The sequence below is a fragment of the Coptis chinensis genome, chromosome 4, assembly GCF_015680905.1.
Source record: "Coptis chinensis isolate HL-2020 chromosome 4, ASM1568090v1, whole genome shotgun sequence".
In the NCBI taxonomy this organism is placed as follows: Eukaryota; Viridiplantae; Streptophyta; class Magnoliopsida; order Ranunculales; family Ranunculaceae; genus Coptis; species Coptis chinensis.
In genome coordinates this window covers 20,772,976-20,796,512 of record NC_141459.1, presented here as the reverse complement: position 1 = coordinate 20,796,512, position 23,537 = coordinate 20,772,976, and the positions used below count along the sequence as shown (strand labels likewise).

Below are 23,537 nucleotides of genomic sequence, written 5' to 3'. Positions count from 1 at the left end.
GGTCGTTAATCCATCAAAAAACAGTTTGCAGCTTTATAAAGTGAAGGCGGCGAACTAGAATGGAGGGACCATACTATTTATTAATTGTCCAAATGTGACATTCCCTTCCCTTACCTTGATATCTTCTGTGTACACCTACTATCTGTAGATTGAGTTCTTTTTCATTTTAATTTTTATATGTAGTTAATTTTATTTAAAAAAAGTGTCGTTGGTGTTGTTCAATTAAGAAATGAAAAACCTAGAAACATGTATACATGTAGTCATCCTATTAATATTACATGTAGACACCATTTCTCTTTTAATATTTAAATATTGCTTGTAAAAGTCTAGACGACATTATTTACTTCTTCATTTGTGCTTTCCTTTTTATTTTTGAGGGTCCTTTTTTGTATTTCAGCTAATAATGCTTAGCACTCACTTCTTGAGTGTTTTAGCTGCGTGGAACTTGCTTTTAGCAACCCGACCCGACACGGTGATAACTTGAACCTCTTTTCGATTACCTTCTATCAAAATTTTCTTGTTGGCTACTCACTACTGAATAGTCTTTTAAATTGGTTGCAGTCTTACAATGACGTAGTACTATTGCTATATATACATGTTGTGGTGTATGTGTTTGCCCCCAGGGTGTTGTATTGTGAGTTTGTCTGCCTGTTGTTACACTTGGTATTGTTGTGCTCCTTTTTCCCTGTTAAGTTATTAGAACTCAATCCTTTCTATAACACAATCTTCATGGTTGAGTTTGTCTCAGATTTGATTTTTTTTTTGTCTGAATTTACTTGTAGCAATGCCAAATTGTAGTGCTTCTCTTTTCCTCCTTACATCTTGTATTTTCTTCATATAATGATTAACTTGCATTGGCATGTGTTTGTGGGAAATTTCTGCCTAGTGGTTTAATTAGTTCTTTCTTATTGCATTTGTGAGGTAATAGTTTTGCTTGTCGTGTATCTTGGTGAGGAATTGTTTGCGTGGATGTTTGGAAAGCTCAACTGCCTAGGACAGTCATGGCCAGCAATTTTCACTCGTTTTGTTTAGGTATGACTATGATACTATTGCATTCCTTTCTCTGTTACTACGGTCTTGGTGTTATGTTTCTTCATCATGATGGCTTGGTATTTTTTTCAAGAGAACCTTGTCACAAGTTAGTTTTATCCTAATTTCCCTGAGATGAACATTAGAAAAACAACTTCACAATTTTTACGCTGCAAGTTCTACACTAGCACTTCTTAATCTTTCATGGTTGGTGATGAACATTAGAAAAATGTCTTTGTTTTCAACAAATAAGGAACACATAATTCTGATTTGATTTTCCGCCATTTGATAGTTTGACTATTTGTTTTAGAAGAAAAGTTATTGATTTGACTTTAAGGAACTCAAGGGGTCTCTTTCATTGATGTGACCCAATCGCATAATATAATCCAAACTGACTGTCGGTCTTAATATTTTATATTGGGTCCAACGTAACTAGATTCCCTACTGAAAATACACTTCAAATTTATTCACTTAGTTGTTCACATTTAGTTTTTTTTATCAATGAGTAGTCATTAATGGGCTTGTTACTTGAGGTTTCTTTTGTGATCAAAATACTTATTGATGATTTGGTGTTTGATTGCAAGCAGGAATCAAACGCAAAGAGTGAGTCTTTTGGATAGCTTGTCTAGCACTAGCCACAAGGATTGAAGAGAACCAGCCTTACAATTGGTAATTTTTTTTTCTCACACTAGTAGAGTAGATAAAACATATTTTGTTTAAGTGCTTTCCAATTATTGCTGAAATGGAGTTGTGGGAATATGATGGACTGGAATTGACTTGGCCCAAGCATATTACATATGCCATATCTAAGTTTCCACTATCCAGTGGCTCATCAAGAATAGAATCTACACTACCCCTATACATTGATGGTTGAGATAGATAGAACCTCCTATGATCTATAGAATGTATGTGCTTTGTATATCTGGTATGACCAAGAAATTTGATTGTTTGGTTCGTTTTGTGCCGAGACATGTACATACATATACTTAGTTAGCTTTTAGAATCCCTCCCATAATTATTTGGACTGATGGTACTGTTGTACATATTATCCAATGTGTCGTCCACATTATATACCTTGAAATAGAATATGATTTAGTGTATTTTTCATGTGGAGCTATTGATCAAGTTCTTACACTCTTTCTTACTTCTTTTTTTTCTTTCTATTTAGTTCTTGGCATTCTCAGAAGAGAAAATGCATAAATTCATTCTTAAGAGAAATAAATAAGAAATGAAGAGGGTAGATAATTATATTGATAGGAAATCTTCGTGGGCTTGATACTTTGATGTTTTACTTGAGATTGAACTCACTTACTATTAAATGATGTTGAGCTAGACTTGCTTGTTAAGTGTTATATCCTATTGTGCTTTTGAATGCGTGTCTTGAGAAAAAATCGGCTTCTAGTGGAATTATGTGCAAGAAAACGGGATGAAATATAATTCTGGTTTGGGGAATCTTTGTGTTTTATTAAAGCATTGTATTACTTAACTATTTGCTAGTTGCTATTGGTACAATTTGGTATAGCCTGTGGATGTACAGAATGTTTTGGTTAAACACGTGAATTTTGGATGAATGAATAAAATACAATTGAAGTATTGTTTGAAGTTCAGTGTTGTCGTATATTTGTCAAGTTATTTGAATGGTAGAGTTGGTGTAGTTTGTGGATGAATGGCTTTAGAGGTTTTATACATTTATTACTTGTTTCAATTTTTCTGAAGTTACTCCTAGGAAACATTTTGACCCAGGATTTTTTTTTTTTTTTTTTAGTTGGTAATACCTTTACTAATGGATATTTCCATTACAAAAACAATTACTAATAAACTGACACATTACTAACGGATATATATGTGACAGAGCAAATAACTGAAGCACGCCAAATATTACTAACACTTACATCCGTTAGAAGTTACAAATTTAAACGGCTATCAACAGTTGGCTATCCGTTATAGAGAATTTTACTAACGGATATAACTGTTACTAAAACTAATTTTGGTAACGGTTGTATCCGTTACTAAATTTGGCCTAAGTGACAGTGACGCCCCAGAGCTAACGGATATAACCGTTAGTAAAAATATAAGTAACGGATATAGCTGTTGGTAAATGCCTTTTTTGGTGTAGTGTGTCTTGTTTGGGGATTTATAAAGTCTGCCACTCTTTCATACATGCATTCTGGTGGTCTTGGAGGTAGAGTGAAACTGGAATCTAAAGAAGGTATCCACCTGTCTTTCTATACATCTATGGACAAACCATCACCAACTTTTCAAATAAGACCATGACTGAGTATAGGTTTCATCTTCCAAATATTTTTTAAACATGGTGATGCAGTCGATATGATGGTAATCTAGCTTGCATAAATGATGACACCGGAAAATATCGAGCCTTAACATGTGAGGCCCAAATAGAATTAGATTCCATTAGCTGCCATGCTTTTTTACCTAACAAAGAATAATTCTGCAGTTGGATATTGCATAGTCCCAGACCTCCGTAAGACTTGGGCGTGCATACGAGCTCCCAATTAAAATAATGGAATTTATGTTGACTTGTATCATGCCCCCATAAAAAAGCTCGTCTTATGCGATCCATCTAGTCCAGCACACCTGCAGGAATGAAAGTGCAAGCCATCAAATATGTCGGGAGTGCAGATAGTACTGACTGTGCTAAAGTTAGCATTCCTCCTTTTGAAAGTGTTGCTGTTTTCCAGCCAGCAAGTCTAGACTGAAACCGTTCAATAAGAGGTTGAAACTTATCTATTTTGGATCTCCCCAATAAAGATGGAACCCCTAAGTAATTGAGGAATTGAGTCGTTGCTGGAACTTTTAATATCCTGGATAAAGCATTCTTGAACAGTCGAGGGAGGTGCTTGTTGTGAATAAATTGTGACTTGGAACGGTTTACTTGTTGACCAAAAAATTCACAATATTTATCAATCACAACATTCAAAGTATGGGCTTGCTGTAAATCACACTTCCCAAACAACAATAAATCATCAACATACATTAAATGTGATAAGGAGCAACCTTGTCGAGACAATTTGAGGCTAGTAAGTTGCTGACTTACATGAGCTTGGTGAAGCTGGAGAGATAAAACCTCTAAGCATAAGATAAACAAATAGGGAGACAATGGGTCTCATTGTCGAAGTCCACGTGTTGGCTTGAAGAACCCGAAAGAAGACCCGTTAAGTAAAACTGAGAAAAACACCGTAGAAACACAAAATATTATCTTATCAACCCAATCATCATGGAAACCGAATCTCAACAATACCCACTACAAGAAAATGGGCCTTTAGCCACGGATGACCCGGAACATTTGTCACGGCTCCAAGCTGTAGAATCATTGCCTACGGTTGGTAGTTGTTGGTATAGTTATAATAGTTGTAGAATGGTGTGACACTATTTTGCTACCTTTCTCTACGGCCATAGCCGTTGGTATTCCCACGGTTTAGACCGTTGGATCAGATGTTGATAGTATGTGATAGGTGTGGATTTTAACCCACATAAATAATTCGACGGGATAGCTGGAAAATTGGTCCAAAATTTGGGTGCGGAGCTCCAAATTTTCCCATAAATATCAGATAAGGCAAAAAAAAATAATAATGAGAAACTAAACAAACCTCTTCCACCGCCTTTCTCACCATCTCTCTTATCAGCTTCTCTAACAATTCGTCCACCAGCATCACCACCTCTCTAACAGCTCGTCACCATCACCTCTCTCTTAATCTCTCTCTAACAATTTGTTTTATTAAAGGTTGGTGCTTTTTTTGTTGTTTCAGAATTGTAGGAGTGAAGTCAGATCCCACAGTAGCTGAAGAGGTTAGTTCAGTTGCTAAAATAAAAAGAGGTAAACTTTAACGTAACATATTGTTGTTCCTTTTTGGTACAGTGGACGACATGCTCTAAGATCTGGACACTTTGAGGTATTATTATTCCTATACTTTCTCCATTGACAATTTTTGAGGTTCCTTTCTCCAATTTTGTGTTTTTTAATTTGTTTTCCAAAATGGTTATGAATTAGATGGCAAGGATCTTGATGACGTCTTTTGGCGTTTCAAAGCAATGGTGAAAGGAAAAAAGTGAGTAGATGTCTTGGCACTTGTGGGTTGGCACTACCAAGCTTCGGACATTACTATCCTAAGAAAAGTTTGTTTTTGCAAAGATCGCTCGATGGCGACATAGAAGCATTGATATCGATGAAATTTTCCACCACGGGCCATTTGGTCTCTCGGGTGATACGCAGTATTCCACATTGTTTTATCTTGTCTTTCTAGTTCCTGCTTCTTTCTAGATAGCCTTCGTAAGCTTTTTTACATCTAATACTCACGAGTCACAACACAGGTTACATGTGGGACTCTTGGTCTTTCTACAACAACTGTGAAACTTATTGGTATAGATGGAGTGGAGCATATTGCTTGTTCAATTGGAACAGTCCAAATCGATTCAACAAAGCCATAGATCGATTGTCAAGGTTTGTGTAATTTTGAAAAAGTAAAAGGTTTCTTTTAATCCATTTTTATATTAGTCCAGAGTAGTTACTCATAGTAAATAACATTAATATATTAGTCGAGAGTAGTCACTCGTAGTAAATACAAGCAGGACAAGTCCACTGTGCATTCATATGAATATTATATCGAAGATGATAGAAAAAATACACGCACACGCACAGAAAAGAGAAAAAGGAAACTGAAAATTGTATTAACTATTTCTCCAAAGCTTTTGAGGAGTTTAGGGGACTCCATTTTCTGCATTTTTATATTAAATCTACTATGCTTAACAAACTTTTTCTTTACAAATAATATATACTACCATTAAAAAGCGAGTTTTTCATTTTCATTTGTTGTGCAAAAAGGATGCCGTTCTATCATATCCTTACGCTTACCATTAATGCCAATAGATAACCACATTGTGCTATAGATGGCTACCCTACACTCTTGAAAAAATTCTCAAATACTTGATCCAAGCCTAGTCTAATACAATTACATTTAGCTTTGCCGGAGGCTATACTTGAAGAATTTTCTATTGCCTTAGTGAAGTTATTCATCGGGGAATGGTCAGATTTGAAAAGTGAACACCCATTTAGATGGAGCATTTTCATGGGGTTAAGTTAGGGCTATTGAGAACTTTTCTGTTTTAGTTGGTTTGTTCAAATTTCTTGGCTCCTTTTCTTTGGCAAATTTTGTTTTGGCTCTTGCCGGTTATTGTAGCTTGTCCGAATTTAGCAATCAAATACGCATTGTTCCCCTTGTAGGTACCCCTGTGTCTCTTCGAGTACTCCATGAACTCATCCACGGAAGGCATTGATGCAATAGCCTCCACAAGAGTTGTAATTGTTGGAAAGAATGCCATACATCTACTCATGCTATTCTTGGACAAACCCTTAGTCGGACGCTCAGTCACGTAAATATTGATGTCTTTCTCTTTTTATTGTTTATGTTAAGGTAATAGCATTTTCCTCCCATTCTGAGGGGCAGGGGAAAGTATGCCGCTCACGACGATCTTCATTTTGGAAGAGGGTTTCCTCGAGGCGCTAGGGGATCTTGGGTCAGGCCAGCACCTCATAACTTCCCTGGTCGTGGTTTAAGAGGTATCTATCTATCATTTAACTTCTTTTAATGGTTTCAGGTAGTATTGTGGATGAGGGTTGATTCATTACGGTCACTTCTTTTATTGACGAGTTTTCTAAACACCGAGTTGATGGGTAGTATTGCGGATGAGGGTTGATTAATTTTGGTCACTTCTTTTATTGAATCTCAATGTTTCTTAAGCTTGATCATTTACTCAAATTTGGCATTCACAGAAGTTGGAGATCTTGGAGTCGGAAAAAGGGGAAGCTATTGGTAAATTTGTTTAGCACTCTTTCTTGATATTTTTTCTTCTGTTTTATGTCTAAATTATTTTTGGTGTCCAGGTGAGATAATAAAGTTAAATCCAAGTTATAAGGCTCCACTTGATTACAAACTACTGGCGAGAGGCCAAAGTTCCTGTTCCTGTAAGTCTGTTGCCATTGTCTTCTCTTCTTTCCACATTAGAGCTTATTGTTTTTCTTATAATGTGAAATTGTAAATAGTTTTTTCTGTATTTACTATGATACTCTCACTGTTTTGTTATATCATATATCTCATCGGAGGGTTATTAATGTTTACGGCTTGAGTACAAGTGCAAAACTAGTGACTTACTTGAAGGGGTTTCCGAGGTACCCTTTATACTGTAACCTCTATGTCAATCATAGAAGTTCAACCGAAATATTATGAAGGTAGGTAGAAGCTTAGCATTAAAATGCCTGTGTTTAAATCGAGTAGTGTATAGAAGCAAGGATGCTCTGTGATTGTAACATAAAAGCTTATCAGACGAAAAGCAAGTTGCCAGTTTAGTTCACTACTTACTTTTTTTTCCCTCTCGTTCAGTGGATGAAAATTTTATTAAAAATCAAGATTGAATTGTTGTGGGGAACATGTAAAATCAATTATGCTACCTACGAAATTTTTATCCTCCTCTCTTTTGCAGGTTAATCTTTATCTTGGATTGAACTTTGTTCGTCTAATATTGGGGCTTGAAAGCAATACTCAAAAATTTCTTGAAGTGGTAAGCTGGCTGAGAGTCATATGTTATTTGTTTTTGTATTTATTCTATTCTCAATGATTGCTCGAATCGATCTGTTTGGTATATTGTAACTGTTCTGCTATCGTTACCTTATCTCATTAAAGTAACTGAGACTGGTCGCATGAAGGGTTTAGTGTAGAATATTTTCTCTTTATCCTGATTCCTTTAACTTCTCATGGCTTAGGAAACTAGAACGAAAGTACGAATCCAAGGCACTAAAGTAGGTTCAACAGAGGTAGTTTTACTAATTTGTTGTTTAAGATATGAATTTTTATTATCCTCTTTACTTTTTGATGATCCTCTTGGTGCAATTGTTAGCAGAGATGGTTTGGCCAAGACAATCACACTTGTTTGACTGGTAAGGTTATGGCATCATGGGGAAATGATTGGTTAGATCTCCTCTCCTTCCTCTTATATTGACATTTGTGAAAGTACTAGATTAAGGTGCACACATGATGCTAAGGTCAACAGCACAAAAGAGAAGCTTCAACAACACTTCAACCAGGTTTGTAAGAACATGCATTGCCTCTTGAACATTAGTTAGAATTCTACTCTAAAGCCTAACGTATGGATTATATTGTTCAGCATGTTGAGAGGAGATTCAGCTATGCACCGAGTAAAGAAGATATCGAGAATGCCATACTTGGAGACCATAAATATAGTCATAAGTCCTGACCCATTTTATTAAAGTTTCGATGGATGCTCATGAAAAGGTTAAGGCTAGGGTTCTGAAAAGCTAGGACTTCAAATCATTTTCGAAAGTATTCGATTGCACGGCAATGATAAAATGTAACGGAGAAACATGCACGAGGTGAATTTTTTTTGGGAAATATTTGGAAATTTATATTTGTATCGAGTTTGGATAGTAAATGCTATGGGGTTTTTTTTTTAAACTTGTATGAATATTAATCTCTTTATCTTCTGTGTTTTGGTAAAGGAAAGGCAAAAGCGGACCTAGGATAAAACAATAATTATATAATTTTTTCTTTTTTTTTAATATGAAATGTTTTAGCCACGGCCCATGTCCGTTGCTATAGTACAAAAAAAGTTTGTTGCAAAGCCACTTTTGCTACGGCTTACGCCACGGTCCCCATCAGTGGCAACCGCTATGACTTTTCCCACGGTCATCCTCAGTGGGATGTTGCTACGGCTTGAGCTGTCGCGTGGACCGTCGCATTTACCCACGGACTTATGCTGTAGCAAAACTTTTAGCGACAGGTCAAAACCCCACGGTTTTGCGACAGTCGATATCTGTAGCTAAAGGCCTTTACCCACGGATTTAGGCTATAGCTAAAAGTCTGCTTTCTTGTAGTGACCGCTTTCAGAAAATTCCATTCAATTCGATCATAGGCCTTTTGCATATCAACTTTAAGAGCATATATTCTCTTTTTCCTGTTATTTTGAGAGCGGATGAAGTGGAAAGCTTCATAAGCTAAAAGGACATTGTCATGAATATCTCTGTCTAGCAAAAAAGCACTTTGGTTGGTCCAATCAGCTTACTGAGAAGAGGGCGGATTCTATTTGAGATAATCTTGATATAATCTTATAAGTAACATTTGCTAAACCGATTGGACCAAATTGGTCGTAAGGGGATTTTCCACCTTAGGGATGAGCACTAGAAAAGTGTGATTTATATTTTGAGCAAAAAGTACCATGCGAGAAGAAGTATTTAATCATGGAACATACTTGGGCACCCACAATATTCCAAAGATTTAAGGTAAAAATTACCAAATCCATCGGGACTGGTGTGATTTGAAGTGACCCATCTTCTTTTAAGAGTAGAAAAAATCTCTTTATCGGTTATTGGTGCTGGTAACTGCTGATTCTCTTCGTTTGATATTACAGATGGGACAACATCAAGGTAGGAATCATCAATGAGTGGTTCTTCCGTTGTCATAACTCGGGTGTAGTAATGCACAAACTGGTTCCCAATTTGCTCCCTATCAGTAATCTCACTTCCATCATCCTTTTTTAGGCGAACTATATTAGACTTGTGATGTCTCCTTGTAACAACTGTGTGAAAATATCTAGTATTAAGTTCACCCTGAATAAACCACATTTAACCAGATTTTTCAGCCCATAAAATTTCTTTTTGTTGGAGTAATTTATGGTGTTCTTCTTTGTAATAAAGTTCATCTTAAAATAGAGCATCTGGAGGATTAGGTAATGAAGCTATTTTGTCTGATATATTCTCCAAATAATATGCAAACCTTTTAATTGCAACATCTAGATGGCCAAAAATATTCTTATTCCACCATTTAAGCTTATGCTGACAAATCTTCAATTTCTCTGTAAGGACATGAGAGGCGGACCCCCTTATTGTGGGTATGAACAATCAATGTTCATAACCGGGTTGTTTCGATTGGGTTGGGCCGTTTATTTATTTTTTCTTTAGGGGCATATTTGACTTTTCATCTACCCGAGCCGTTGTTATTTCGCGTCAAGAGTAAACTTGAACTTTCATCCACCCGGTCCTTGTAAGTGATTAAAAAAAAAGTGTCCTTGCGAGTTACTTTATTATCCGATTTGTCCTGGAGAGTTTCTCTATGAAACTTTAGTATGGTGCTAGCCAAATGTATTATATATACTAGAGTATGATGTTTTTCTATCACTTTATTTAATTAAGGTTTATTAATTGGGCTGAACTCTCACTAATTTGAGAGCATCTTATCAAAACTCACAATTAGAAAGATTTTTTTTTCCAGAGAGTGACTCTCTCGGACAGATTAAGGGAAAAAGTAACTCTCTGAATCATTTTTTTTAATTACTCATAAGGACCGAGTAGATAGATGAAAGGGGGTGAGCACACTAGCAATCCTCGAAATACTATGTTTAATTTTGTGGATATTTTATTTTGAATATTCATGAATTTATGAATTAGTTTATAATGTTTAATTATTAAAAAAAACATATATTATTTAATTTCAGAATGGTAATGCGGCCCCAGCGTCCTATTTTTTTGAAACATAACCGAGTCACCATGTCCATGTTTGCGTCTGCGTCTGCGACCGTGCAACATAGATAAACACTCATTGTTCATAACAAAACGATATAAAGGGTAAAATCGGAAAATATTTCTTTCAAATCCAGATTATTTGTCCTTATGGGTTACTTTCGCTCGAAAATTATCCTTGAGGGTGATTTTTAAAAAAATGCTGGCTCTAAGAGTGATTTTCACTCGAAAATGGGTCTTGGGACTAATTTATTGTTTTTTTTTCCTGCAAAAACCCGTACTAAAAAACTTTACCTTATCAAGTGTGGTTTGTCTCATTGAAAAACTCTAATCTCTCGTAAGTTCTCTAAACAAGTGTTGATAAAGTATTTTCAGTTTTGCATAATGTAAAGAATCCATTTTAGAATTGTATAAAACATGAGTAGGTGAATGATTGTATAGTAACATATATTAAGAATGAAATATATATTTAAAAACATTGATTATGTGGTGATTATGCATTTATGCAGTGGTTTTAGAAAATGGATACTCGTTGTGATTTCAAGCTTTTCGATACTTTATTTTTATTTTTATAATTAATGTACACATGTTTGGAAATTTGGATTTTTAGTGTTAAGAATTTTGAGTTTTTTTTTTTTAATGAATTGCAAATTAATCAAGTAAGCGGAGCGAATGTTCTTGGACCAGGTGGGAGTATGTGGCCCAAAATGTTGTTTGGTTGCTCTCTCTCTCTCTCTCTCTCTCTCTCTCTCATCAATAACTCATTTCTCACTCTTGTCTCTCTAACCCACTCCAAATTCATAACACAAAGCTAGAGAACACGGAAAAAAAAAAATTATGTAAGTTTTATCTCTCGTAAGTTCTCTAAACAACTGTTGAGAAAGTATTTTTAGTTTTGCATATTGTAAATAAGAATCCATCTTAGAATTGTATAAAACATATATGAGTAGGTGAATGATTGTCTAATAACATATATTAAGAATGAAATATATATTTAAAAACATTGATTATGTGGTGATTATGCATTTATGCAATGGTTTCAAAAAATGGATATCTCGTTGTGGCCACTAGCAATTTTTTTTTGTTTGATTTCAAGCTTTTCGATACTTTTTTTTTTGATAATTAATATACATATGTTTGGAATTTCCGATTTTTAGTATTAAGAATCTCGAGTTTTTTTTTTAATGAATTGCAAATTAATCAAGTCAGCAGAGTGAATGTTCTTGGACCAGGTGGGGGTATGTGGCCCAAAATATTGTTTGGTCTCTCTCTCTCTCATCCATTCCATATTCATAACATAGAGCTAGATAACACAAAGAATAAGAAAGAAGATTTTGTGTAAGTTTTATTCCTCTTACACACTCTTCAATTTAGTTGGGGTTATTTGAATTAAAGTATCAAGTGATGGGGTTTTATTCTTTTAGTGATATTTGATGTTTTTTTTTTATAGTTATATAACTTGGGGTGTTTGATATTTTTTTGTTTTCATGATTTGGGTGCTTTGAATTTTGTGTTTTCATGATTTGGTGCTTAGACGTATTTTTTATTTATTTATTTTGTTTTGTTTTTAGATAATAGGTTGATAGTAAAGTACGGTATGGTATACGATTAAGCTTACTAAAAGAAAATTAAATTTGATTTTTTAGCAGAAGACGTAGAGGAATGTATTTGATGTTTGGGGTTTGATATTTACATGGTTAATTCAAAGTGAAGCTAATAACAATGTTGTTAGTACTGTCAGAGAAAATAGTATGAGATTTTCTCATCAATTTGATGAACAAGTAGTCATGATTTGTAGGAATATACAATGATACTCGACATTATGATTGCATACCACCTTGTAAATAGCATGAGCGTGAGTTCCCTAATTGTATTCTTTTATAGTGGGAAAATGCATTAGTCTGCCTTAATTCAATCAGTCAACTTTCTAGGCATGCTATACTTTGAAAATTTATTGACGAATAATATAGTTTTCTTAGATGAGATGCTCTTAGAATTCTTTTGAGAATGTTTTGGAAAAGAGAGCCCCACTCTTCCCTGTTGGTAACTGCAATTCTTTGAAAAGGTGTCCGAGGACTTGGCACTGTTATTCTCCACCCCTTCTCCGCTCACGCCTCCACTGCTAACCTAAAAAAAAAGAATAATTTAATGGAAAATAAAAAATTGGGTGCAAATGCATTGAACTGACCTCGAAGAACAAATAACGAAATATCAAAAATTGGATGTAATTGCATTAAACTACCATCAAATAATAATAAATAATGGAAAATTAGAAACTGGACGCAACTGCATATAACTAACCTCAAAGAATAGTTAATGAGAAATCAAAAATTGTACGCAAATGCATCAAACTAACTTCAAATAATATTTAACGGGAAATCGGAAACTGAAAGCAAATGTATCCAACTAACTAACTTAAAAAAATAACTAACGGTAAATCAGAAACTGCATGCAAATGCATTAAATTAATCTCAAATAAAATAATTTAATGAGAAATCAAAAATTGGGTGCAAATACATTGAACTGACCTCGAAGAACAAGCAACAAAATATCGAAAACTGGATGCAAATGCATTGAACTACTCTTAAATAATAATAAACAATGGGAAATCGGAAATTAGATGTAATTGCATTGAACTAACCTCAAATAATAATTAACTGGAAATCGAAAGTTGTATGCAAATGCATCAAACTAACCTCAAATAATATTTAACTTCATTTAAAATAGGCTTGCCAATAAAAATAAATATATATATGATCTTCGCCTCATTGGGCATTATCGCAAATTAAAACTTCAATCAAACTTCAATTATTAAGCAACAAGAAGAAGTTGAAAAGTATTATCCAGAGTGTATTATTTCTTTTTATGGAAAGAGAGATTTTCACATTGTAAGAAATTTAGATGACTAATCAATATATATAATATCCACATCTCAGAGCTATGTATAATTGCTAATAATTTTCTAAATAATTTAATGTAGCATCACCCGTAGGACGGGTTCAGAAACTAGTTCCTGTTGGTAATCTTAAAGGGTGTTCGTGTGTTCGAGGACTTGGCACTGTTTCTCCGCCTTCTCCGCTCACGTCCCCATTGGTAGTTTTGAGACTAAAAACATAACGACATAAGCCAATTTGAGAATATCGTAACACCGGAATTTCACGGCAATTAAAATTTCCCTCTATAAACGAAATGGTCACGGAAATAAATTGGGTGATTGAAATGGAGGTTTTGATTTTGAGTCAGTTAAAAAACAACGGTGGGGTCCTCATTTGAACCTACTATTTACTAGTAGTCTGTAGTCAGGTGAGAGAGAAAAGAAAAGAAAAGAAAAGAAAAGAAAAATGGAGGCAGCCATGGGATTGATGAGAAGAATACATCCAAAGCATACCGAAACAGCTCTCTCCGCACTTTTATCTCTCTTACCTCATCACTCTTCAGATCTTCTCTCTCAACTCGATCAACCTCTTCAGGTCTGTATCGATCTGTTTATTTCTTATTATTTTTTTACTGATCATCTGTTACTTATTTATAACATTATACACCTATAGATTGTTAATGCCTTTCGTTCGATGAGTTAGGCAAAAATATTGGTAGAGTAGATGCAAATCATCTTGTGTTGAAGGCTTTAGGGTTAAAATTAAGATTACTTCTATCAATCGGCAATCCCCAATTCCCCAAAAGAAATGTCTTGGTGTTTTAAGATCAGATACTTGTTCATATTTTGTCTTGTAATTTATTTGCTCTGTATGTTATGAGATTAACAGATTCATGGATAGTCTGGCGAGTTTAGGGTTGTAGGCTCCATTTGGCATTGCAGTTTCGTTAACTACTTTGCCACAAGCAATAGTTAAGTGCGTTTGGATACGATTGGTTAAAAAACACTCTTGTTTTAAATATTGAAAAGTGAAAACACAAAGTATGTGTTGGGGGGTAAGATTTCGGCTTGAAACCTTTTTGTTTTATAATTTTCTTCTAATCTGGCATTACCAAACGCAAATCCTTTCTATACCGTGCTTAACAACAGAAAGCTGCTTTCAAGTAATGCCGAGTGGAGTCTTTATCTAAGGTCCCATATGGCATTGCTTATATGCACTTTTCTATTGTTTCAGAAGCAGGTTTTAGAGAGCAATAGCGTGTGGCAATTGAAAAATGCTGGTTGAAGAAAAGCAAAGTAGAAAACTCCAAACACCATTTTTATGTTGTTCTATTTTCACCGTCTCAAGTTTTTAAGCAAATGTTCTTTTTAACTAATATATCCTAACGCACTTACTTGTTTTAATAAAGCAAATTACCAAAAGTTGTATGAAAAGTAATGTACTTTTAGAAAAAGGCCAAGCCATATTCCCAAATGGGGCCTACAATTGTTCTCCCTCTCCTGAATAACGCAAGTTGTTTTGTTTGGATTGATATGGCAGGTCTTATGTGACATGGACATTGGAAAGGAGTTCATTTTGTGTGAGTACAATAGAGATGCGGATTCCTATAGGTAAGAGCAAAACCAACCAATTCTGATGTTTACTCTTGAAAAGTTGTTATCACAAGAAGATAATGATGCGATCCTCCTAGAAATATAAAGCATGTTAGTTTGAAAATCATTAATGTTGAGGTTTGGGAGAGATTTTTTCTCAAGCTCACTCCATTCTCACAATGCTTGTCAGGAAAGGGCCGCATAGGATGACATGCATTATATAGTTTTCAAGTGCGTCACCTAAAAGCAGGTGGCTGAATAAACTCGTTCCCCATTTTTCTTTTCATTGAAGTGGACTATGGATTAGCTTGTTGTGTTTCCATTAAGAAAACTAATACTATGCGTGTGTTGCACATTTTATTATATATGGCGAGCCAGTTATATAAAAAATTTGCTTCTTTTTTTATTATGGTGGAGCCAAGAGATTTAAAAACATAAAACAAAACAAAAAATGTGGGGCCTACGATTTTTTTTTTTTTTTTTTTTTAATTATGGCGATCTTTATTTCCGAACGAAGTGAGTTTTTGCGCTAGGCATGGCAAAAAGCACTTGTTCGTCTATCCTTGTCTTTTAGTGCCCTCCCCCCCAAAAAAAACTTTCACCTCAACACCCCCTCCATCCTTTTTCTTCCTCAAGACCTCACCCACTTTTTTTCTTCTCCGCCGCTAACTTCTTCCTTTATACTTTGTTCGCCCACCGGTTACCGGTATACTAGTTATGGTGAGACCCGAAAAATTAAAAAAATAAAAACAAAAATGGGGCCCTAAGTAAAAAAAAATTGTGCGTTGGTTGATTTGGGTGGGGCCACTAGGTTAGGGACAAAAAAGTAAAAAAATAGTTTTGTTAGTTTTGTGGGAGCCACAGGAGAAAAAAAAAATTGTGTGGCGAATGGAATTGGCCACGGCTAGCACCAACACGCCTCTTTATAAAGTGGCATAGATTAGTGGATCTAATGAACAATTTACATGTGTGAAAACTGAAATGATTGGATTAGTACTTGGGATTTTATTCTGACATGATATAATCCCTTTACAAGAAAAGCACAATCTAGTGGCGAAGCCAGGATTTTGGGTGAAGGTGAGCCCAAACGACGACAAACGGTCTTCGTACTTTGTTATTTACTAATAATAACAACAAATATTTCGTTTCTTCTTACTAAGATTATATAATTGAGTTCTCTTGGGTTCCTATAATAATTAACCGAGTTAATAAACACAATATTTGGAAGGAAAACCGAAAACATAACAAATTGTTAGTGTGTCAGCTAAAGCTTACCACATAATGTCTAAATCAGTATGCCACGACCCGATTGAAACTGCAAGGGAGCCAACGCAAACTTAAACTACACTTAGAGACACAACTATGACCATTTTTAAATTCTGACTTTGCATTCGCTTCATGTAATTGGAAAAGAATTAGTAGCCATTTTTATTTATTGTTACAAATGATAGTTATGCAGTGTAGACCTACGAAACTATCCAAGACAAGAACTCGGGAATTCAAAATATTTTCAAGTCACCTAAAATTTGACACTTCTCGGGTACTTTTTAACAACTTTTTGTAAATTGTAGAATTGTATAGTGGAAAATCATCGATTACTGATTAAAGCATGCATTCTTGATGATTACCACTGAAAACTAACAGTGTAGAGTTGGGTAATAACAATTCCAGGCTATAGGAGAAAAGCCCAACTCAATGTTAACTTACGGTCTTTGAGTGCGTCAAATTTCAACGCTGGAAAATGGACCCACCTCTATCCAAATTCATTATGTAGTAAACATAGTATATTGGTTTTCCAAATTTGAGGGTGAGCCAGGGTGTACCCTGTGAACAACCCCCCTGGCACAATCTATACTTCTTTATAAAGAGGCGTGCCCAAGCTAGCCGTTTAGCCGTGGTTAATCCGTTCACTTTCCACACTTTTTATTTATTTATTTTTTCTCCTGTGGCCCCACAAAACTAACAAATCTATTTTTTTTAAACTTTTTTGTCCTTGGCCTAGTGGCCAACCCAAATCGCACGTATTTTTTTCTCTTTTTTTCCTACTGTGGGCCTCACTTTTTATTTATTTTTTCTTTTTTTATTTCAAGGTCTCACCATAATTAAAAAAGAACCTTATTCATATGTCATCTTAAAAGCATATTGTAAGTCTATTGTGGCTGCCATTCGAACTTGGTTGGTGGTCAAACATGGTTGGTATAATAAGTTAATAACCACTCTACCTTCCCTATAAATAGCATTCATTCAAGCATTCCTTGAAATTGTAACAAAAAACTGAAGAAGAAAATAGCGAGAATTTTTTTTCTCTCTCTCTCTCTTATTCGAGTGTATTGCAAGTATCGGTAGAGCAAGTTTGAAGGTGTCTCTCTGTTTCCATATTTTTCCCATAGCTCGATTATTTTTCCCATAGTTTAGAAATTTTGTGAGATGAGAATTCACTAGAACTATGGGAAAAATAATCGAACCTCTTGGACACACCTCCAAATTTGCTCTACAGATACTTGCAATACACTCAAATATGGGAGACAGAGAGAAAAATACCTCTCTATTTTATTCTTGAGTTTTTTGTTACAACTTTAAGGAATGTTTGAATGCTATTTATAGGGAAGGTTGAGTGGTTATTATACTACTAACCATGTTTGACCACCAACAACAGTAAGGATTTTGGGAGTTATCATTCTCCCTTTTGAAAAGTTCGCATAACTATATTCATATTTAACATGAATTTTCATCTCTCTTTGTATACTACCCAAAATACAAGCTCTATAGTTCAAAGTGTTTACTTGTAAAAGCCAATACTCTACGAGTGAAATCCTGCATTTAAGAATTTTAAGAGGATTTGGGGAAGTTGTAGGCAATTCTTGATAGTATCCAAGTGATATCATGCGTGCCTGAACAAATTCTTCAGAGTGAAGCTCCTCATGCTGTACTCCTTTCGTTCTATGTCTAGCTGGAGTTTGATCTCTGTACTTTTGTTCTTTTTTTTTTTTTTTTAGTGTTGGGAAATGAATATGTATCTCATCTTCCCTTCCTGCTGCAGGTCACCTTGGTCCAATAAATACCATCCACCCTTGGAAGATGGGCAACTCCCATCCCCCGAGTTGAGAAAACTGGAAATTGAAGCAAACGATGTCTTCGCAATATACCGTGACCAGTGAGGTCCTTTGCTTACTTCGTCTTTGATTTAGTATTTCTACACCACAGGCATTCTGATGAAGCTTATTTGCTCTCTAACAAGTATCAACTGCACAACTTTATCTGTAGGTACTATGAAGGAGGCATTTCGTCCGTATACATGTGGGAAGACGAGAATGAGGGTTTTGTAGCTTGTTTTCTAATAAAGAAAGGTAAAGCATTCAAATCTTCGGAATCAATTTTCGTTGCTAATTATGCAGTGACATTAAATGATTGTGTTTGTGGGGAAGATGGTTCAAAATCAGGGCAGGGTCGCAGGGGTTACTTGGAGGAAGGTTCATGGGATGCTATACATGTTATTCAGGTTGGCATAATTTGCCTCACTTTCTAAGAGTGATAGAGAAGTTACTTGTCTTCTGTCTTTCTTTTCCCTACGTCTTCTCTTTTGATTACTGAAGTTTTGTCGTGCTTGAATGCCGATGTCCTTCTCAGGTTGGGCCAGAGGAAGAAGGAATAGCTCATTACTGCTTAACCAGTACTGTAATGCTATCTTTAACAACACACGATGAGTCATCAGGAACTTTCAGTCTGTCGGGATCAATTAGAAGACAGGTACCTCCTCTTTCATGGTTGCCATGTAATAGCTCTTATTGTTTTCAACACATCTTAAATACTCTCAAGCTTCCCACCATGTCGAAAGCGACAACTTTCAGGATTATCAAAATTGGATCCATCACAATTTCCTTTAATCCATGAGAAATTGCAACCCTTAGCCTCTGTTCCACAGTCCCACTCCCAGCTGAACCACACACTTTTCTGCGATGGTGTTGTGCCCTTTGACAACATCACTGATCCAGAGACATCTCCAAAATCATTTTCTTAACTTGTCCGTCTACGAAGTATTTATCTCCATCAACTATTTATTTCTTCACTTACCATACCCAGACCATTAAGTGAATGATGGATGATTCAAGTCCAAAGTTCCCTTGTACTAGTCAGCCTTATAATTCCATGTCTGACGTTTGGGTCAACCTTATTTCTGTTTTGCAGATGAATATGGACCTTGCAGTTGTAGAGGGTCACCTTTGTAACATGGGACGAATGATAGAAGAAATGGAGAGTAAACTAAGGAACTCACTGGATCAGGTATCTTCGGGACCGTGCTTCTGTTATTTTCTGTTCAAATTTGTTAGTGTTGTATTACATTTCAATAGTCTTCACAGTAGTGGATCGGCATTGATGTAACATGTTATCATCACAATACTGACAGGTCTACTTCGGGAAGACGAGAGAAATGGTGTGTACGCTTCGACCTCCTGCTGAAGTGGCACAACTGAGACTACCAGACAGCTGATTTTGTTCTGGTTCCATTATTCAGGGACAGTAAACATTCTTGTTCAATGATTTGTACAATTGAGGGCTATAAGAATATTGGGTGTTTTGATGAGTACTCAATTTTTCACAGCCTGTTTATAGTTCACACTTTCTGTTTTTCACAACCCGTTTCCCTTATAGTTTTTCACTTTCTGCGACCAAATACAAGAGCTATCATGAAGCTAATCGGGGATGTTCTGAGACCCATTTCTTATACATCTATTGCAACAGTTGCAGATACAAGCTTATACAAGCTTTTGTTAAAGGACATGGGTGGGTGCAGTTACCTCAGCGTACTCTGGCATCAGGTGAAAGTTAAAAACTTAAAATTAAGCCAAGCTCTATGATTTCCCCGTGCTTGCCTATAAAAGAACTTGCGAGTAGGGTGTTGATTCGTGGTGGATACTCTTTCCGATACTTGCCCAAGTCCGCCACCTCTGTCAAGCAAAAACATAGTCACAGGAAATGTCATGCTATACTATTTCGCTCAGAAAAAGAAATTTCAAACTGCAAACGCTCAACAGCAAGCGCCGTTGCAATGACATAACTGTAGCAGTAATAAATCCTCATTTCTGAAGTTACCTCCAAATGCTGCACAAGTCTGCAGCCACTGCTGAACCTTGAGTTAAGTCACTAAGTCTGCAGCCAAACCCAGAAGTTTACGAGTGATGGCTGCCTATCTAGTACAAGGCCATAGATTACCGAAAAACCAAGAACTGAAATATTTATATGAAGAAAAAGCAGCAACTATACAATGTCATCGGATTACCGAAAAAACAAGAACTTATTACATTTCATTTGATTCCGAACAACAGTTCCACAAAACAAAAGAAAACAAACACAACAGAAGAAAAAATCCAGAGAGGATTACAACTATATTGCATATTTTCAAATATCAGGCATCCACCAATTTTCTTTCATGATCTAACCGTCACTCCTCCATCTCCTCATCATCAATTTCTTCAATCCGGATCCTCTTCACAGCCTGAGCAGCATCATTCCTCTGCCCATTCGGTATCTCAATCAGTATATCTGATTTTTTTACCAGTGCTCGCATTCACAAGGCCCCCATTCTTCTCTACCTGATATGCTAGCTCATCGCCTATTGGTGAAGCATCAATATAGACTGATGAGTTCTCATCTATCTCCCCTCTTATCAGCATCTTTGATAACTCAGTCACCACCTTCTTCTCCAGCCACCTCCTAATTGGCCTTGCACCATAAACTGGATCATAGCTCTTTGACAAGACAACATCCAGGGCAGCATCGGACACTGCTAAAGCAATACCTCTCTCTGCCAAGCGACTAGCCACATCTTTCATCTGTAGCCTAGCAACTTTCCTGAGCTGGTCATGTGAAAGAGGATCAAATACGACAATCTCATCAAGCCGATTCAGTAGCTCTGGCTTGAAATGCCTTTTTACTTCCTGCATTACACGCTCCCTTGCACTCTCCATCGAACATTTCCCTGTAAGTCCAGCAAGAAGATGTTCTGCTCCAAGGTTAGAAGTCATGATGATCACTGTGTTGCTGAAATCAACAGTGCGACCTTGGCCATCTGTAAGCCTTCCATCATCCAATACTTGTAGGAGTGTATTGAAAACCGAAATATGTGCCTTCTCAACTTCATCGAATAAGACAACACTATAAGGCCTTCTCCTCACAGCCTCAGTAAGCTGTCCACCTTCTTCATGACCAACATATCCAGGGGGTGCACCAATCAGCCGCGATACAGAATGCTGCTCCATATATTCCGACATATCAATTCTCACAATCAAGTTTTCATCATCAAACAATTGCTCAGCAAGGGCTTTTGCAAGCTCGGTCTTACCAACACCAGTAGGTCCTAGGAAGAGGAATGACCCTGTAGGCTGTTGAGGTCGGCCTAGTCCAGCTCTCGACCTCAACACAGCTTCCGCAACCGCTTCCACTGCCTGATTCTGCCCAACAACCCTCTTGTGCAGTCTCTCCCCAAGACCGATTAGCCTTACCTTCTCATTCTGTCCAAGTCTTGTGACAGGAATTCCAGTCCAACGACTCACGACCTCTGCAATCTGATCCGGCCCAACTGTCTCAGGAAGCATCAAATCCTCCTCATTAGCACTGCTTTCAAGCCTTGCAATAGCAGCTTCAACTTCCTGAATAGCCCCATACTTCAAATCAGCTGCTCTAGCCAAATCGAATCTTCTTTCTGCTTCTTGCACAGCAATGAGCAACTCTTCTCGCTTTTGCTTCAACCTTCGGATTTCATCAATTCTTTCCTTCTCCTTGAGATACTTCATCTTCAAAGGCTGCAACTTATCCAAAATGTCATTCAACTCTTTCTGAACTTCTAGTAATCGCTTTGCTTTCGCCTTATCTTTCTCTTTCTCCAAAGCATGTTGTTCAATTTCTAACTGAATTAAGCCTCCTTTCGAGATTATCAATCTCTTCAGGTTGACTATCAAGTTGAACTCTAACATTAGCACAAGCTTCATCCACCAAATCAATCGCCTTATCCGGTAAATGCCTACCGGTAATATAACGAGCAGACAATTGTGCCGCCATAACTAAAGCTCTATCTTGAATCCTCACACCATGATGACCTTCATACCTCTCTTTCAAACCTCTTAAAATACTAATAGTATCAGGAACACTAGGCTCCGCAACATAAACTTGCTGTAACCGTCTTTCAAACGCAGCATCCTTTTCCACATATTTCCTATATTCCTCCAATGTAGTAGCACCAATGCACCTCAATTGGCCTCTAGCAAGCATCGGCTTAAATAAATTTGCCGCGTCCATTGACCCTTCAGTTCTACCAGCACCAAGAACAAGATGTATCTCATCAATAAACAAAATCACCTTTCCTTGAGCTTCTTCCACTTCTTTCAACACAGATTTAAGCCTCTCCTCAAACTCTCCTCTATACTTGGCACCAGCAACAAGTGCACCCATATCTAATGCCACAAGCCTAACATCATTAAGATTACTAGGCACATCACCTCTGACAATCCTCTGCGCAAGTCCTTCAACGACCGCAGTTTTCCCAACACCCGGTTCACCAATTAAAACAGGATTGTTCTTAGTTCTCCTAGACAAAATCCTCACAACTCGTCGAATCTCCTCATCTCGACCAATAACCGGGTCTAGTTTCGCCGCTTGTTCAACTAAATCACGACCATAAGTTTTCAATGCTTGAAAATTAGAATCACCAGAGGCACTAGAAACTTTAGTTCCTTCTTTCCCTCTCAACTTCTCAACTTCAGTTTTCACTCTTGCCCCACTCACACCAGCTTCTTTCAGCACATCCCCTACTTGAGAATCTTCAAGTAGGCCAAGTATCAACTGATCAACAGCAAGATGAGTGTCCCCTCTCGATTTTTGGTGAGATTGGGCACGGCGAATAACTTTGATAAGTGAAGTACTTGGTGGAACTTGATCAGGTGGTGGGGTTTGTGATGGGATCTTTTTTAATGCTTGGTTTAAAACACGCTCAACTGATTTTGCAGACTCATCTCCACCACCAACGTTGGACAATGCTTGATAAAAGATACCATTTTTGTCTGAGATTAAAGAGAGGGCTAGATGGATAGGTGTGATTTGTGGGTGACCATTGTTTACTGCTAGTTCATGGGCATTGAACAATGCTTCATTAGTTTTGTGTGTAAAGTTTTCTGGATTCATGTTTAATAACAGAGAATATCAACAGCAGGGTTTTTGTTTTTGAGATGGAGAGGAAAGAGGAAGGGTGTGCTTTTTTATATGGAGAAGAAGAAGGTGCTTGAAAAAGTTGGGCAGGTTCTAGAAATAATTGGAAATTTCTATTTCTATTTCCATTTATTCTTTTGGTTCTAGAAATAACTGGAAGTATCTGGAATGGACTAGAGTGATGATCAGATGGTCCTACGAGTAGACTTGGAACTGGTACAGGCTTACGGCCCAATGGAATTATCCATCAGTTTTGGCCCAAGATCTAGTTAATTTGGTCAAGATTCTTTGTGTATT

The 23,537-nt window shown here is 36.5% G+C and overlaps 2 protein-coding genes and 1 long non-coding RNA gene across 5 annotated transcripts; 2 read left to right on the top strand and 1 right to left on the bottom strand.

The window, feature by feature from the left end:
• Positions 1-6,804: 6,804 nt before the first annotated feature.
• On the top strand, positions 6,805-8,460 carry LOC147502519 (uncharacterized). Its single transcript, XR_015220011.1, has 5 exons — positions 6,805-6,857; positions 6,929-7,009; positions 7,525-7,602; positions 7,805-8,125; positions 8,206-8,460. It is a non-coding gene; the product is annotated as an uncharacterized LOC147502519 (long non-coding RNA).
• Positions 8,461-13,886: 5,426 nt separating this feature from the next.
• On the top strand, positions 13,887-19,675 carry CPB (Subunits of heterodimeric actin filament capping protein Capz superfamily). Of its 3 annotated transcripts, none has more exons than XM_086607298.1 (8): positions 13,887-14,043; positions 14,989-15,059; positions 18,082-18,195; positions 18,306-18,388; positions 18,482-18,540; positions 18,669-18,788; positions 19,227-19,322; positions 19,447-19,675. In XM_086607298.1, the coding sequence occupies exons 1-8, from the start codon at positions 13,915-13,917 to the stop codon at positions 19,528-19,530; spliced, it is 756 nt and encodes a 251-aa protein (XP_086463424.1). In that variant the 5' UTR covers positions 13,887-13,914; the 3' UTR covers positions 19,531-19,675. The 3 variants fall into 3 exon arrangements, with proteins under 3 accessions (XP_086463424.1, XP_086463423.1, XP_086463425.1); XM_086607297.1 differs by having other exon boundaries at positions 18,467-18,540; XM_086607299.1 differs by lacking the exons at positions 13,887-14,043; positions 14,989-15,059 and adding an exon at positions 17,532-17,696 and having other exon boundaries at positions 18,467-18,540.
• A 623-nt stretch (positions 19,676-20,298) lies between these two features.
• On the bottom strand, positions 20,299-23,303 carry LOC147502517 (chaperone protein ClpB1-like). The gene is given in 3 exon segments (XM_086607296.1): positions 20,299-20,592; positions 20,594-21,955; positions 21,957-23,303. Coding segments are annotated over 3 exon segments (2,733 nt in total). The 5' UTR covers positions 23,217-23,303; the 3' UTR covers positions 20,299-20,481.
• Between the last annotated feature and the right edge of the window lie 234 nt (positions 23,304-23,537).